Below are 18,873 nucleotides of genomic sequence, written 5' to 3' on the forward strand. Positions count from 1 at the left end.
AAAGAAGAAAAAAAAAAGAACTGCAGCTGCCTTAGTATTGTTAGATGTGGGGGATCAGTTCTTAACACATAAACAAATGAAGAGTTATACTAGCTATCACTACCACCTCCTGTAGGTAAAAAGAAGGCCTCTTCAAGTTCAACTTCTTGGAAAGTAAGGTAAAGGTCAATAAAATTTCATAAATTGTAAACTAGTGTTCGCCTGCGTGTGTGGGGCTGTGCTGCGTGCAACTTATAGACCCATTCTTTGCTCTTTGTGAGCTTATTTTCTAAGTAAATAAAGATGGATGCCAAGATACATTTGGAAGGGCATACTAACAATCTATGCAGTTCTGCATTGTGTTTACGAAGTACTCCTGTTCTCTAGCTTTGTTGATTATTAGAATATCTGCTTTCTACTGCTGCAGAAAAATAGACAGAATCTCTTGGATTATTTGTTTTGCTTTGATTTGTTCCTAACAGTTAGATTGTCATTTTCCTGTGAAGATTTCTCATGGTAGATCAAAACTCAAGGGAAGTGTCACAAGCTAGAGCTGCAACTGCATGTCAACAAAAACACTACAGAATAACTTGTTGGGTTCCAGGATATTTGTAGAACACATTTAGCCTGAGATGATAGCCTTGTTAATACAACTTATGATACCATGTGGCTATCTTAAATATGGCTCCTATAATAAGTCAGTTTTAAATACAGGTTGATCCAATAGCTTTTAGTCTCACATTGAAACATTATAGACTTTTTCTGTTAAAATTTTAATTATAAATCATATTAATAAGGATTAATTAGTGCCACAAAGAACCATAAGATATACCATCACTTGAACTTAATTGAAGCTGAATGCATTATTTGGCATTGACTCCATTGTTTCCCCCAGGGTTTTCTGAGAATTACTCTATTTGCCTACTGAAATGTTGAGGAGATGGAAGATTTGAATTCTTAAAAGAGCATATATTGCAAATTTTGGTTAACATGCATGGTATAAAGCTGCTGATTGTGCTTGGTCTTTTCTTGATTTTAATGATCTAATTTACTATAATTTCTTCAGACTCTTAATACAGGCAGGCTATGATGTTAATATTAAAGATTATGATGGCTGGACACCTCTTCATGCTGCAGCTCATTGGAGTAAAGAAGAAGCCTGTCGAATTTTAGTGGACAATCTGTGTGATATGGAGATGGTCAACAAAGTGGTAGGATTTTACACATTTTAAATATTTTAACTTTTAAATGTAGTTTTAGCCTCAAGTGTGATAGCAATATAAATTATATAATGTTATATTTTCCTAACTATATTTCTAATCATTTTATTATTAATGATGTGGTTTTAGCTACCATATAAAGTTGTGTTGGCCTTTTAATTAAAAAGAAATATTTCTCTTCCAGTAATTAAATTACTATGAACACAGAGGCACTTTTGTTACTTCAGTTAGTGTATTCTTTGTTCATCAATTAGGAAATTCTTGCATTTCTATAAGTGGCTTTTGCCATCACTGCATTTGTGAGTTAGAGCATATTTTGAAAGGTAGTTCAAATTCTCCAGCCAATAATCTTAATAGTAGCATACTATAGTCATTTCTTTTTTTTTTTTCTGATCAAGTCTCTCTTTATTGAGTGAAAGGTTGCATCCTATCTATAGTAATTTCTTAAGCAGCATGTGTAATGGCTTCTTATGACAATTAAGATACAAGTCAAAGTTTTAGGTCAGATTAAACTATAAAGATTCAACATCAATCTTCTTAGTTTTACAAATGAGAAAACAGTGAGGCAAACGATTAGTATCACTCAGTTAGGTAAAATGAAAGGGCACTGGTGGCTCAGTAGAATTCGCTCCTTGCATGCTTGAGACCCCTAGGTTTAATTTCTTACTAGTACACCCTTAAGGATAGCTGCCAGTCATCTGCCAGGGGAGGCTTACATGTTATTAAGATGTTTAGCACATTTCATTGAACTTCTAGACTAAAATGAACTAGGCAGTAAGGCTTGGTGATCTACTTGCTGAAAAAATCAGTTGTTTAATCCCTTTGTGTATAAGATTGCCATGAGTCACAGAGACTGAGTCTGTGGCAGCTAAGAGCTACAGGTTAGAATGAGGCAGCAAGGGAGGGCGAGAATGTCACCTAGGGTGTTTATTGTTGGTGGTTAAATAAATTCATTAAACTATTTAGGGGTATTAAGTTCCTTATTAGAGTTTTTCTCCTCTACTTCCTTTCAAATAGCATCAGTCAGTTATCTGAGTCATCGGTATTCTTGCTAGTCACCTCCCACTCCCTCATATTTGTGTCTCCTCATCCTGAGGAAAGAAGACTGAAGAAAATCAAAGATTTAGTAGTCCAAAGGACTAATGGACCGCAAGAACCACAGCCTCCGTTTTTCTGACAGGGGGACTAAATGGTGTCCAGCTACAGATACCACCCACTCTGATAAAGCCACAGACGGTCCTCGGTAGAATGAGCCAAAAAATGTAGAACAAAACTGAAAATCATAACAAAAACCAAGCTTTACTCCTCTGATAGGGACTAGTGGTATCCACCCCACCCCCAAAATCTGGGGCTCTTAGTTTAAACCTGGAACCGAACCCAATCCTGGAATTCACCTTGTAGCCAAGCAACAGACAGAGTGAACAACATAATGCTCAACCACACAAGACCAAAAGGACAGCACTTGCCCAAAAACAAAGCTCAGAAGACAAGAAGAGGTGACAAGGAAGGTCAAACAAGAAATGGGAAACCTGGGAAGAAAATGGGAAGAATTACAACTAGTGTTATACACAAAATGTGTACCGTATATAAATTGTTGAATTGAAAACTCATTTGTTCTGTGAACTCTCACCCAAACCATAATCAGAAAAAAGAATGCTTCTCACTTGTTCAGCTTATGTGTGAAGACTTAGGGGTAAGGGAAGAATCTAAGCAATCCTTACTGGAGAGCTCGAAACATGTCTCCTGTAGTAACTGAATAACTCTGAACTCTCCGCCAAGTTTCCCTTGTACTAACCATGCTAGAGGAGATTGTAGTCAATGACTTAGCAGAGGTTTCTAAGGCAGTCTCATCTTAATTTAAGTAAGTCAGTCTAATTCTATTATGTCCATTATCTTGACTTAGTATCTGGCATTGGTTGCTCTGGTAACAATTTCTAATTGTAGAGCTGCAAAAAGATCTTCAATGTGATGTGCCATATGCCTAGGATTCGCCACAGGTTAAGTACTTGGAGTTTGATCATAATAATGCAGGCTTATGACCTCTCACTGACATCAGGAAGATAAATCCTCTGAGCTCCTATTTCTGGGATTCAGCCCTAGATATGTATGTACTTTATTAACTGATTCATTTATGCATTTTATAAGAGATACATATACAGGCAATAAAATAATTATAACTTCAAAAAGACCAATGAAAATAAAACAAGAAAACATAGTAAACAAGATGAAAAATGATTGAGAATGATTCATCTTTAAATGTAGGGTTGTACTTATATGTAACAAACCTTGATATAAATTTTTAGACAAGTGTCTGTTTTGTAGTCAACTTTTAAAATATTTATTTCCTTGTCTGTGTTCAAATTCACCCTGCATTTGAGATTTTTCCAAGTAAATTAATTGACACTTGAATTACCACCCAGTACCTTTAGCTTGGAATCCTTTGCTCTCACTTAAACCATACCCAGAAACACTTTTTCCATTCATATGATTAATTTAGTGATAAAGACCTACAGATATGGGTCAAGACTTTGGACATACCATTAGGAGGGGCCAGTCCCTGGAGAAGGATATCATGCTTAACAAAGTAGAATACCTGTGGAAAAGAGGCAACCCCAGAGAAAGACTAATTGACATAGCAATGATTGTAAGGATAGTTCAGAAATGGGCAGAGTTTTGTTCTGGTACAAATAGGGTTGTGTTGTCCTAACTCGAATTTTCTTGTACATCTAAGTTCTAATATCCAGTGCAATGGCTACACAGAACTCAAACATAATTCATGATGAAAAGGTTTTTATAAGAAGTTAACAGGTTGCTATGAAAAAATACTCAGGATAGAATTTTTCATCAGGACAAGTTACAAAGATCTTTCAAGGCTGCCAATAGATGGTCAAAGGTATACCTCCCAGTTGTAAGCCTCAACCTGAAAGCATTCAGCTCAAGTTCTGTAGGTCAGGAAATCCAGCTTTCTGAATTACGTACCCCGAGACACTCCACTCCAGGAACCCTCAGCCCAAAGGCACTCTGCTCCCCTTCCCTAGGTCAGCAAGCCTAGCTCCCCCAATTAAGTATCCAGAGGCACTCTACTCCACAAGCTAGTGTCCCTTTTCCAAAGCACTCACCTTTACCTGCTCCATGGGCTGAGCAGACTATCCCTCTGTTACATATTCTGGTTCCTGGTTCTGCCACTGCTCCTCTGATGACACAACTGTTTTCTGGATCCAGGAGGCTTGCTCTGCAGGGATCATGGGTCCAGAAGATGTACTCTTCTCCTGACTCTTGCTGGTAATAAGTTTCCTCCTACTGTTTCTCAGAGGGCTCATTGTATATGCAGCAGGATGGCATTCCAGTGAATCCGGTTCACAAATACTCACAGGTGAAGCCTATCAATATCTTCCCCTAGCTTCTTAACAGACCCATGCAGTAAAAAGTCATTTGGTATGAGTTGAGAGACTTTGGCTAGAAGAGCCACATTAAATAATTTATTGCCCTGCAAGGGTCACTATAACCAGATGGTATCTACCAACAGTGACAACATAAAGGTGTTAACTGAATTTTGAAGAATTGGGACATGATTAGGGAATTTCAGTAATTTTTTTTCTAATTTTTCTTTTGAATTATAATTTCTCCTGCATTGTTTTCTTAGTTTTCATTTTCTCTTTTATTGTTGTCCTACAGATATGAATTCTTGAGTTGTAAAAATATGATTTTAAATATTATCTAAAGGTTATTTCTTCCTCTCAAAAAAGAAGATCCTAGTGATCTCTCTTCATAATGAGAAACTACATGTATAGTGTTCTACTGGCTTTCATGTTATAGTTGTACCCTAGTATTTTTTTAGCTTCTTTGGTAATGAAAAAATGTTCTATTTTTATAAGATTTTCTCTTAATTTTTAATATAATATGATTTTATCTATATTTGTTAGGATTTATCTTCCGTTTTCATTATTAGTGATTGTGAATTTATAATATGATATAACTAACTAAAGTTCCTATAAAAATTAGTTTTAAAAAGTAAGATACTATACCGAGGGCTCAAGTAGAAAGCAAATGTTTTGAGAATGATGAGGGAAACAAACATACAAAAGTGCTTGACACAATGGATGGATGGATGGATTGTGGTAAGAGTTGTATGAGACCCTATTAAAATGATTTTGAAAAAAAAGTACAAATGTGCTTTACACAATTGATGTGTATATGGATTGTCATAAGAGTTGTATGAGCCCCTAATAAAACGATTTTTAAAAAAGTAAGATACTATCAGAGTTAAGTGCATATTTGCATAATAGAAAATAACTGGGAGGAATGTATGATTTAGAAAATAACAATCCACATCACAGAACATTCTAAAGTCTACAAAGTAGGGAAATTATTCTAAAATATTTAGTGATTTTTGTCTCATTTTTTAACTTAACAAGCTGTAAAGTAGTACAGTACCACCCGTCCTTTAAGGGGAGCTGGACTCACCCAGGGGGAGCTGCAAAAGCAGATAGATGCCTACACATATCCCCCGGATTGTGGGCTATTGGACAAAAGTTTTCATTGCCAGCCAGGTGCAGAGTCATTTGGGGTTTTTTTCCTGAAAGGGGGACAGTATGCCAGATAAGTTTGAGGATCTATGCTATAAAGCATACTTACTATCATTTTAATTATAACCATTATGATACAGATTTTAAATAGGAAAGTGTTGTTTTTTTTTCTTAATTTACTAAAAGAATGTTACTAGAATGTACCCAAATATCACCCATATTAAGTAGGATGCCTTTCTAGTTGGAATTTTCTCTAACACATTATCATGATTCCAGGAAATTTTGAATCACCTGTCAATAGAGATTTAAATGAATAACATTTAAATTTGTTTCTGTTATTACAGATGCAAAGAATTTTGTTTCTGATTGTATGTGAGGTTATTCTTATTTCTTGAAAAGACAAAATGACGTACTAATGCAATGGAGACCAAAATCTAGTCTCACTTTCCCATCACTGTCTGCATGGCCTTAGCTTAACATGGCATCAGAGTCTCAGTTTCCTCATTTGTACTATGGAAATCATAATGCGAGGAGTACCCCCCCCAAAAAACCAGGATTTTTGCTTTTTTCAGAGCTGTGTATTTAATTTTTTTTTTTACAAAACAAGCTTACACCTTCAAAGTCCTCTTTATACACATAATACATTTGTCAAATCTGTGAGTCCATTCTTGGAAACATTTTTCAAACTCATCTGTTTGGATGACTGACAACACCTCTTTTGTTTTTTTCTTCACCTTTTCTAAGTCATCAAATTGCTGTACTTTCATGTCCCTCTTTATTCTTGGAAGCAAAAAGAAGTCACACTGAGTGAGGTCAGATGAGTAAGGTGCATGGGGCAAGAGAGGCATGTTGTTTTTTTACCAAAACTGGCACGTGGAGAAGGCTGTGGAGGTGACTGCATGAGCAGGTGCATTGTCGTGTTGGCAAAATTAGTCCCTCATCTGCCATAAACCAGGCCTTTTTTTGGTTGCACACTGTTATGCAATCTTCTCAGGACCTTTAAATAGAAAGCTTGGTTAACAGTCTGACCTGGTGGACGAATGCACTGAGTCAGTATTTTTGTCTGTTACATAGCCTTATGCAGTTCTCTTAAGTCGGCCATCCCAAAAAACTAGATTTGAACCAAACTGCTGTTACAAAAAAATTCACTGTTACCAGAGGACCTTCCCAGGCAACAGCACTGGTTGCACTAACTCAGAGGGAGTTAGTGGCTTGATGCTCACCTGGCAGGGGTGCGGGGATTTCATACTATGAAAGCTCCACCCATCAGAGCTTTTTTTTTCTTTTCTGTTTTTTGGGGGGCTTACCCCTCGTACTTAAGTGCTTCATTGATGGTTGTGAATTTTAAGGGAGAGATCATATCTGCATAAGCATTTCACTTAGGAAATGTAAGAAAAGAAGAATGAAAAGCCTCTGAATTTATCCTCTAGTCTGACTGGTAAAATGACCAGAAATATTCCTTTAAGTAGTCTTTTGTTTCTTTTTAACATAGTTCATAGAAGTTTCTTCTCTCTTACTCTAGTAATGTGCCTTCTCGATTATTTCCAGATTGCCTTCAATGCTGTGCTTTCTGCCACATAGTGTTTGTATCTAATTAATGAAGCACAATAGCCTGATTGTGATTATGATTTAATTAATGTTCATAATTTTAAATTATTAACTTCATAATTGTGCTAAAAATATTTAAAGAGCGTAGTTAAATTATTGAATTAAGTGGATTGGTGTGATTTTCTTTTTAATTACATATTTTCTGTTTATATTTTACTCCAGTTTTTATCCTCTATCAGCTGCTGTTTCTAAAGTAGACTCATTTATCAAGGAAGAAAGTGAGAAAAAAATTTTAAGTTCTTATTAAAGTAACTCCACTGCATTTAACTCTTCTTAAATTTTATTGACAATCCAAAACAAATTTTAAGGTAGAATAATTCACTTGTGAGGGGGTTGATAAATTTTTATTTATTTTTTGAGGGGGGGTTGATACATTTTTTTAAATAATATTTAAAGTCAGTGAGTTCCATGTTTCTGCACAAAACATGACCTTGAGCACAATTTACTTGTAAATTGCTATCTAACATTGTAAAGGTGATTTTTACAGAGTGGATAAAGGCTACCTGAAATTTACATGTGATGCTAATCTAACGGACAGTTAAAATTTTAAGCCAAATTTTTTATTTGTGAACAGTTCATTCTTTAGAAATTTAATCCTTGCCTTCTATTACTCAAGGGCAAGACTTTTAAAGTTCATTAAAGTCCAAAACATTTTCTTTTGGACTGAGTGGGGAAGGATAGATTTGCCTCTTAAATTATCAAGGGAAAATCAGCTTGGGTATTGGGTAGCTTATACAGTTGCTTTTTAAGCAGTGGCTTAGGCAATACAATGACTCCCAGAGATACCAATCCTTGTATGTTCAAGTTCCTTATATAAAAAAGGTTTATTATTTCCATATATCCACTCTATGCTTCCTCTTACCTTGAGGGATTGCAGCACCCCAACATTCCTCCACTCATATTTTCAGTTACATGGTTGAGTAGATATGTGCATGTGGATCCCTCAGATAAAGTGATTGGAAACATAGCTTTCATAAAAGTAGATGTCAATATACCACGTTGGAGTAGAATTGAGAATTCTAGTATTGTTTATTTTTACATGGAATAATTAGTGTGTGTGTCCGTTATAGAATTCTCTCCTTATATTCAGCAGACCCAGGTTCAATTCCTAGTCAGTGCTTCTTAAATACAATTATCACCCACATCTGTCATTGGAGGCTTATGTGTTGCTAAGGTGGTGAACAGGTTTCAGTGAAAGTTCCGGAATAAAACAGACTAGGAAGAAAAATCAGGTGATTTAATTCCAAAAATTAGCCAGTGAAAACCCTGTTGTACATGGAGTTGCCATGAGTCAGTGACTGAATAACAATAACTACCAGTCTACAAAAGTACTGTTATGAAAGAAAGTGAACTTCCTTTAGGATGATGTATTTTCTAGGTGAGAAAGCATTTTCCTGAAGAAAATGAGCATCCCAGTCGGCATACAAAAGAGAGTATATTTTAAATAATGAACTTTTTACATTCTGGAATCTTGGACCAGTTGTTTCAGTTATAATGTCTACTACCAGCAGTAGGGGGTGAAATTCATCACTATGTATAGTTATTAAGAGGATACTATGTGGTTTAAAATCAGGAAAGGTGTGTGTCACACTTACATCCTTACACCACATTGCTTCAGTTTGTATGTTGAGCAACTAATCCAAGAAACTGGGCTGTGAGGAAAAGCGTGGGATTAGAATTGAAGGAAGGCTCATTAACAACCTGAGATATGCAGGTGTCACAGCCTTGCTTGCTAAAAGCAAAAAGGACTTGAAGCATATACTTCAAGCATATGAGGGATTACACTTTAGGATAAAGAAAACAAAAGTCTTCACAATTGGACCAACAAGCAATGTCATAAAGAGTGATAAAAGATGTAGTTGTTCAAAGGGTTTCATTTTACTTGGATTCACAGTCCTCATCCAGGAAAGCTGAAGTAATAAATTGCACTGGGAAAATCTGCAAAAGGCCTCTTTAAAATGTTTAAAATCCAAGATTTCGTCTGGAAGAGTAATATGTGCCTCTGAGGCATGCAAAGATTGGATAATAAGGCAGAGTGATTATGCATTTTTGCATTAAAATTATGGTATAGTCAGCAAAGAATACTGACTATACTGTGTGCTGCCAGAAGATCAAACAGATCTCTCTTGGAAAAATGGTAGCAAGAATGCTCCTTAGAAGTGAATGAAAATGGTGAGACCTTGGCCATATCTCAGGAGGCACATTCCCTGAGGAGGACATTTGTTTGATACAGAGGATCAGTTAAGAAGAGGAAGGTCCTCAATAAGATGAATTGACACAGCAGCTGTAACAATAGGCACGGATGGAACATAGCAGTTGTGAGGATGGTGCAGGACCAGACTTTGAGTCATGTAGTTTTGTTTGTTTTGACATGGAATAATTAGTGTGGGTCAGTGGTAGAATTTTGTTTTGTTGTTCCTAGGATTGCTATTCATAAGAACCAACAACAGCATAAAGATAAAGTGGAATAGTGGTTACCTCAGCTGTGAAGATGGGGTTAGAGGGATGGGGCGAATGGAGAGTGATTGCTAAAGGGTCTAATGTATCTTGTGAGGGGTAATTAAAATGTTCTAAAAACTACTGTGATGATGGATGTACAACTCTCTATACACCAGTCATTGAATTTGTGAGTTGTGAGTTATATATTGGAGCTTAGCCAGGCACGCACAGAAGTGTGTCATCTAGATTTCTCATGCATCTCCTTAGAGCCATATATGTATGATGTCACTGAAGACTACCCTAAAAATGTTACCTAATCTCTCTTCATGTGTGTCATACAGAATCACCAGAGCCATTGTATGATTAATGACTTAAGACCACACCATCCCTCTTGTTTCCTACATAGGGCCAGACAGCCTTTGATGTTGCAGATGAAGACATTTTAGGCTATTTAGAAGAGTTGCAAAAGAAACAAAATCTGGTATGTTTGACAACTGTCTAAAAATTAACCTCTATTATAAGGTGACCAGATTTAAAGCGGGACACCACTGACCGGGGAGCGGGGGGATGTTCTTGATTATAAATTTGGTCTATATGGACCAAATATACCATTCCCTAGCTTGTCGTGCATTCTTTCCAAAAAGCGGGACTTTTTTAAAATGCCAAAAATTGGGACTGTCCTGCCAAAAGCGGGACGTCTGGTCACCTTACTCTTAGCAAATAGTAGCTTTGAATTTCAGGCATTTGAAACACTATTATTGTGATGTTTTATATTTGGGGGTTTAAGTTATTTCGAATAATCAAATGGCAGTGAGAAAAGAAACAAGTGTTATTGATGGTCAGCCTTCCGTGTTCCTTGTTCACGTTTCTGTTTTCTTCCCGTAATGATTGAATACCTGTGTAATGTATGTTTTCCCAAGAATAACATGCCTTTTTTTTTAATCCCCCAAGTTTTAAACATTTATTTGAACTTGGATCCTTTTATAAGGCCTCAGATTTCTACTAACAGATCCTAGACAAAGTAGGAGCTGTATAACTAGGACACAGATACCTAAATAAAATACGATTAGACATTGTAAGTGGTTAGTAGCTCTCTAAATGGAAACGTTGGAGGACTCTTAAAAAATCCAACTTAGTCCTGCATAGAGCTGCTTTTAACTGTCTAGTCTCCTTTCTTTACCAAGACCTTCTCTTTACAGGTAAAATACTAATCTTAATAAGTTTCTTGTTTTATTTTTGAAACTTGTTTTGAAACTGCTTGTTTTCCTTAATATTTATAAAACTAATTTGATCTTATACTAATTGATATTGTTTTAATGTTGTTCTTTTTTCCTTTTTTGTTCAATTTTGTATAGCTCCATAGTGAAAAACGAGATAAAAAATCTCCACTAATTGAATCAACAGCTAATATAGACAATAATCAGTCACAAAAGACCTTTAAGAAGTAAGTAAAACAGTAAATTGAGATTTGTTGTTAGAATAATTTAGCATCTGGGCCACAGAAGTGATTATTTGATTTTAAAGATCTAGGTAACATGTGTTTGTTATCTTGTGTTCAAAATTATTTGAAGGCTCATTTCCTTCCATAGCAAAGAGACATTGATTATTGAGCCAGAGAAGAATGCATCCTGTATTGAGTCTCTGGAGCAAGAAAAGGTGGATGAAGAAGAAGAAGAAGGAAAGAAAGATGAATCTAGCTGCTCTAGTGAAGAAGATGAAGAAGATGACTCAGAATCAGAAGCTGAAACAGGTAAAATTGGAAGGATAAAGAGGGTCAAATTGTGATGCAGTGTAAAGTAAGATGAGATCATACTGTCCAGATAGATCTGCTGTTTGTTTGATATCAGCCAAGCCATAAATTACCTTTCAGTTAATATTAGGAGCTTAATATAGCTGTAAATTTATTAATCTCTCATCACCTAGAGATTTGTTATAGCCTATATTTTTAGATTGGGGGCGGGGTTGGAGGGAGTGACTTTTAAGATTCCCTTAGGATGGTGCAGATAAGGTGTGAATGGATTTCTACCACAGGAATGCTGATTTTCTGAGTCCCAGGAATCCAAGAAGCCAGGTTAAGCTGAAAACTGGTATTAAAATTGAGCATCAAAGGCTTTCCTTGGATGGGGGAGGAAAAGGGTTAATTTTTTATGATACTTTTAAATATAATATAGTTAAAGTTTTAAATATAGAGAGAAATAATAAGCACTCATATTCCAACTACCAAGACTTAATCACTGTTGACATTTAGCTGTTTATTCACATTTTTCTTCATGTAAAATGAAAACATTTTGTCATCTGTAACTACTAGCCCTAGGCCACTCGCTTTCTTTCCTTCCCAAAGCAATCTCATTCATGTGTTTGTTTCCGCAGTCCCGTAGTTCATTGTATACTCCTTTGTCATATTTTAATATTCCTAAAATGTTTCTGCTACTTGATTTTCATTCAAAAGATTTCATTTTTAGGTCTGTTTATATCTATTTCTGCCTTAATGTTTTTTTCTACCTAATTTGTTCCTGTAGTGGTTTTATAGCATTCCATTACATGTATCCATTTCATTCTAATAAACAGTAATTTTCTAATTTTTGTTGTTGCACATAGCACATGTTGCAGTGATCATTTGTATGCCTTCTGGTGTATCCATACAAAGTGTTTTTTCTATAGTAGATATACTTAGAAATTGCATTTTTGAGATACATGGTGCAAACATTTTCCAATTTCTTAGACGCTACCATATTGCTTTACAAAGTCACTATAACAATTTGTATAACTTTGCTTCTGTTCTAATTTCTGCATTATTTCCCCTGTGGCCTACATGTTTTTAAAGGTTTTGTTTACCAAATTGCATTCATTAACACCTTCTTATGCTGTCTTAGTTTATGAGTCAGGACTTTTTAACAGCATTTGATATCATTATTGCCGTGTTTTAGGTCTATAACCTGGCATTTTAACATATAATTTTACCAGAAGAAAATATACCATTTTCATTGATGTTTTGTTATTTTATATTATGGGCGGGGGGGGGGGGGGGGAGTATGTGTTGCTTAAAAAAATTCATGGTAAAATGTAATTCAAAGATAAGGGAATACCTTTGTGAAACTTTGAAACCCCTTTGTATGTAGCATATTGCCATCTAAACTACTAAGATTGTTTGATTAGTGAAAACACAATCATCGATACCCAGACCAAATTGGCAACCATTGGTAAACCCATCTCCTCTGGAAACAACACGACTTTGGGTCTGTTTAATTTACTTAGCAAAATGCTTCCTCTGGAAAATGTGAGACACTAATGGAACGTACTGACAATTCTGTTTCTGTACAGATATAGGCAAGAATTTTATGTGGGTAATGTTATTTTTTTTCTTGGAGCTTATTAACAAAGTAGAAATCATTTTTCAATAATACACAAAACATTTATGAACTACATAAAGTTCTAGATGCCAGTTACTCAGAGATTGAAATTTTTGCTCATTGCTGCCCCATTGTTCATGAGGAACTCAGCATATCTTTTACTTAAGTGAGAGCTCCCTACATCAGATAATCACTGAAGGTTATCATTTACTTGTAGGATATACAAATTAAAGCATATTTAATGAGAGCAAAGTATATGATAATCAACATGCATAGTGTTTAAGAACATGGGTTGCCTCATTCATGTAATTGTATATGTAGGTAATATATTTACTCTCAGATTTCTCATCTGTAAAGTCAGGTTAATAGTACCTTTTTATATACTTTATGAAAATAAATTGGTGTAAAATAACTGTTCAATCTAATATAATAATTGCATAAAATTAAACTCACTTAAATACATCCTCGCCTCACTTATCAACATGGTTAGGTTCTAAAGGCTTGGTTGTTAGGTGAAAGTCAACATTATGCGAAAATGGAGGATGACCACATCAGATTACAAAATCAGTGACTGCATTATTAGATAACTGCTAAATTATATAATAATATAACTGCCAAATGACACTCGTATGTACTTTCCATACACTGAGAATCATAGCCAGTGAGCTGACACCTAACTTTACCATCACAGACAACTTCACTTTGCCTCTTCATTACTGTCAGATGTTAGGTTGTTAATGCACAGATAGCCGGATAGTAGATGCTTTTATTATTGTTGTAAATATGTAATATCAGATAACAAGATAGTACATAATTAAGGGGGCACATGAACAATTTAAGTGCTTATCGCTTCCATTAAATTAGTGCTATGATCCTTGTGCATTTTGTGAAAAATGAAATGTCATTGGATCTGTATACTTTCACACAGATATATGATTATTTTACTTAATCTTTTTCCTGAACCTTCAATATCTAAATATAATACTACAAATCAAATTATGGGTGTGTATACAACAAAGCCATGTTAGAACCCAGGAGTCCTAACTGGTGTGTCAGTTCTTCTTCTTCTCTGGTAATATGAGAACTAGAAGTCCAGGCGTCTCTTCTAGTTATTTCTAAGTTATTATTATTTCACTTTTTCTTCCTAGGCTCTGTATATGTAATATACTTTGTTAGGCTTCAAAGGGTTCTTTAAAGCTAGCAAAAGACTTCAATTTTAGATCAGTCTTGTCACCAGCTAGCAAATCTGGCTTCCCTAGGCTGAAATTTCTTAACTTCTAAAAGAACAAGAATTAGACTAAATAATCTGCATAGTTCTTCAAACTCAATTTAAAATATAATTAATTACTATCAGACTGTATTCTTTCAGTCCCCCTGTTTGGTGATTGAGCATGCCCGTCACCATCTGCTTGGTCTCTCACAACTGAACTTTAAATGTTCGTTTCAAGTATTGTGCTATGGTAATTTTGTTCTTCCTGTTGTTAGTGGTTAGTTGTGCCAGGAAAATTTGACTCTGTCTCAAGAATTAACCCATCCATGTAAGTGTTGTTTGGTTTCTTCTCTCGCTTTTTTTTTCTTTTTAAGTATCAGCAAGACTTCATCGTACTTTATTTGGCAAGCTTGAGAAAGCAGAAATTTTCCCATAGAGCTACAGCTGTATTTCTAAATTTCTAAACCTTTTTTACTTTCTTATAAACCAAATGAAAATAGGAACTTTTCAAAGGGCTTTGTCTCCCAAATGATTTATAAATTTGGTGGCTCGTTAGGACGAGGGGTGCGGGGGTGAGCATATTTTGGTTTTTAGGGATTTTTTTTTTCCCCTCTAGAGCTTAGATTTTATCTTTCCATTGAACTCAAATTTTGGCATTTTCAACAGTATTGATAATGTTTACTTAAAGTTGAGTTGTGGATACATGATATTTGTTTCATTATTATTTTCACCAAACTTAAATGTCTATATGTATGTACACATACTGTTTACTATGTAGATTTTACTAAAAGTTTTAAACCAAGAAAAATAGAAAAAATACATTGAATTCTTTTACTGTTTGAAGTCATTTTGTTTTGTTTTTTACTTTAGTTTGTATTTCATTCTATTCCTTGCATTTAATTCATTCTTCTATTCCTAAAATACCACAGATTTTATTTATCTCGACAATTATATATTTCTCGCAGCGGAATGTAATAAACTCCGCAGTTAACATATTTTGTTTTCACATTTCACATTCACATTCACTGCACACTGCTGAAATGCTCATATCAAGAAAATAAATCTATTAAATGACCTTCTCCATGGTTAGGTGGATTTGTTTTATAGGAAAGAGATTTAGTTAGGTTATACATGATTTGTACTTATGGCAAAACCTATGTTGAATGAAAATAAATATTAATAGTAAGAAAAAATATATTAGACTGATTTTAATTCATTCCATTTATTCAAATAACTAAGGTTACATTGCTTTTTAAATGCATTAATTTGACCATGACCTTTGGTATAGTTCAATATATTCTACTTTTCCCCTGTTAAGCCATCTTACAGATGTCAGAAGTACAAGTGGATGGCAGAATCGGATAAATCATTAATGGGAGGTTTATATTTGCTCCATAGGTAAGAGTGAGTTGATATGTATAGAGTAGCATATAAGAAGAATGACTCGAGATTTCTTTGGAAAACTGATCAAACATAGGGAACGAGGTAGTGTGATGAATATGAATATCTCATCGACTTTAAAGCACTGTTTATTCCCAAAGGTGTAGAACGGTATCTCCCCAGCAAATGAGTGTTAACAAAATTTTGTTTTTATATTTTTTTAATAGATAAGACAAAACCCATGGCTTCTGTAACTAATGTCAATACTTCTAGTACACAAGCGGCTCCCGTAGCAGTCACAACTCCTGCTGTGACAGCTGGTCAGGCAACACCTACGTCACCTATGAAAAAGGTAATTTTGTATTTCTTGAAAATTATACTTGCTAAAAATATGTATATTCTGTTCTGGTACTATGTGAACTAAGTTCTTAAAATAATTCTATATATTTAGTTTATTCTAATATTTCAGGTTTTAGAATAAGAATATATTTTTCTGTCTGATTTGAATGATATTTTTTCTGGACCACGTTGAATTGTTTTTCTTTCCTTCTTTTGCAGTTTGTGCAATTTGCAGCTGTGAAAAATAATTAGCAGATAATTAGAAAATTTTATAACTAATATGGTTGTTTTTACTTCTGAACTATAATTTTTGGAAAACCTCATTCTAAATCAATTATCTGTTAAGTAAGATGACATGTTGATAATTTCACAAGTAAATAAATGCAACACAAAAATTACTACCACAAGCCAATGAGAGAGAACTAGAATCTTGATTTTCTAATTCATAATACACGTTCTAGGCATATAACTGTGGCAAGGCAGCAAAAGCATGATCTTTGATGAGACACACCAGAGGTCAGTTTCTGGCTGTAGCTTGTTAGTTGTTTTAACTTTGAAAAAGTCAATTACCATATCCCTGTCTGCAACAGCAAAATACGGAGGCGAAAAAGAAAGTGCACATTTATTGTAAGGGTTTATTGGGAAAAAGATTCTAGCCAGTGATGTTAGTACTCCTCGATATTAGTTTTATTTCTTCTCTTTCTGTTCTTTGTTCCTCTTTCTGTTTTCCACCACAGTAGTGTTTTCAAACTCGTATGCTGATTTTTCTAAAGACTTGCTTTCTCCCTGCCATTCTAGAACATGTACATCTTTAACCCAAATAAGAGGTGAAGGTTTTTTGACCTTCATGTCCCCATATAAACCTCTCCTCCCGGTCCCTTACTTACCTTAAGGAGCACACGCGTTTCCCTCTTTGAACACAGATTTTTCTTTGTTGAAGCAATTGGCAATTGGTTACAGGTTTCATGGCATTTCACCCCTAAATAATTTGAGCTTGTTGCTCCAAAATACAAAAATGTTATCCTTTATTCCCACAATTAAATTGTCATACTTTGAATATTTCGTTTTGATGTAATACTAATATGTTGTGATTTACAAACCATATTCTTGTTTTCCCAGTTGTCTTCCTGATAATGTCTTAATTCTTTATTTGCTTATTTAAATCAAGGAAGGATCCAGTCAAGGTTCGCACATGGCCTTTAATTGTCATGCCTGTGCTTTTTTGCTACTTATTTTGCTACTTCTGGGACATTACTGTGTTTTCAGGAGTTTGATGAATGATTTAAAAACCCCATCTTTTTTCTGTCACATTGTCATTGTTGCTTATTGTTTGATTTGATCAAAGGGTTCAAAATGTGGGTCTTTAAGTTCATACTACTTGTCCTATTCCTCTTCTAAAACTTTTTCTTCAGGAAGCAGTAATGTAAATTCTTAGTGGTGATATGTGAGTTTCAGTATTATGCAGTTTATGTAACAAGAAACTGTGATCTTAGGATGTGTTTTGGAACTGGGAGGTAAAAGGATTCTTGGATTAAATCAGAGCACCTACCCATATGATCATAATTAAGTGTGCTGTTAAATGAATGCTTTTTTAAAAAAAGTTATACTGCTTTGGGTAAAAGCTTACATAGCACATTCTCATTAAATAATTTTTATACAGATATTACAAATTATAACTGTTAGTTACATTTTTTCATTATGAATCGGCATTCTCATTTCCATTTTGTTGCTCTCTTTCTATGAATCTAACTTCCTTTTAAAATGAAACTCTTGGAAAGCAGGTCATCTGCAGAATTTTAAAAGCTGCCATAATCATGTCAAGTAGTTGTTAAACTATGTTAACATATAATTTCATTTTAGAGCCATCATATAATTCTTCAGAAAGTACTAAATTTGGCACTGTATAGGACTATAGGATTATCTGAAGATCCTATAAACTTCATTTTGTTGGAATATCTGGGCGAGAATAAGTATTTGTACAAATCCCCTTATATTAAATTCACATAATTACAATACACGTTTTCTGTTCCATTTTATTTTTCCCAATTGTGCTCAGATTTATAGTATTTTATAGCAACTTCTATATTCCTACTTCATTTATTGAATATAAACGGTGTTTGATAGCCCAGTGGTTAAGTGCTCAACTGCTAACTGCAAAGTCAGTAGTTTGAACCCACTAGCAGCTCCATGGGAAAAGATAATAGCAATCTATTTCCATAAAATTTTATAGCCTTAGAAATCCTGTGAGAGTTCTGTCTTGAAGGGATATTGTTATTTGGAATTGCCTCCACAGCAATGAATTTGGTTTTTATTTGGTTGACAGGGATCCAATAATGCTTTTACTATAAAATTTTGATTCAAATTTATTTCTTATTCTGATTAGATACTTAAATTGGTGTAATAACACTCATGTGCTTCTATAATTTCCATATCCAGAATCTACATTTTATTTTCAGTTTCAAGCATCATAAATTATTTTAAAGATTACATTGTTTCAATCTTTTAAGAAAAAAATTCCCATTTACAGCATCAAAGTTGCTGAATTTTCTTTCTTAAATTTATCCAAGTAAGTTTTCTTCCATATTGTTTCTCTTAACCAAAGGATTGTTTCCTTCCAATTGTTTTACAAATTTGAGGAGTAATTAAAAGAATGAGCAGATAAAGGCATGTTTTTAGGGTTTAAAATCTTGAAATTCTACTGAATATTTGAGCTTTATTTTTAATGTACAGTGAACCCTCGTTTATCGCGGTTAATCGGTTCTAGACCCTACCGTGATAAATGAAATTCCGCGAAGTAGGATTCCTTATTTGTAAATCAAATA

General features: G+C 34.5%; 1 protein-coding gene across 7 annotated transcripts in view; it reads left to right on the forward strand.

Annotated features, from left to right (window-relative positions):
- The window catches only part of PPP1R12A (protein phosphatase 1 regulatory subunit 12A), a 180,446-nt gene that overhangs the window by 111,715 nt on the left and 49,858 nt on the right, over positions 1-18,873 (forward strand). For all 7 annotated transcript variants that reach the window (XM_045289240.1, XM_045289257.1, XM_045289252.1 and 4 more), the window contains exons 5-9: positions 1,046-1,190; positions 10,179-10,253; positions 11,128-11,216; positions 11,362-11,522; positions 15,940-16,064. In XM_045289240.1, the coding sequence (XP_045145175.1) occupies positions 1,046-1,190; positions 10,179-10,253; positions 11,128-11,216; positions 11,362-11,522; positions 15,940-16,064 (595 nt within the window). The remainder of the gene's footprint in view (positions 1-1,045; positions 1,191-10,178; positions 10,254-11,127; positions 11,217-11,361; positions 11,523-15,939; positions 16,065-18,873) is intronic.

Source organism: Echinops telfairi, unplaced genomic scaffold (assembly GCF_000313985.2).
Source record: "Echinops telfairi isolate 266 unplaced genomic scaffold, ASM31398v2 ScPeMD7_2;HRSCAF=8, whole genome shotgun sequence".
Classification (NCBI taxonomy): domain Eukaryota; kingdom Metazoa; phylum Chordata; class Mammalia; order Afrosoricida; family Tenrecidae; genus Echinops; species Echinops telfairi.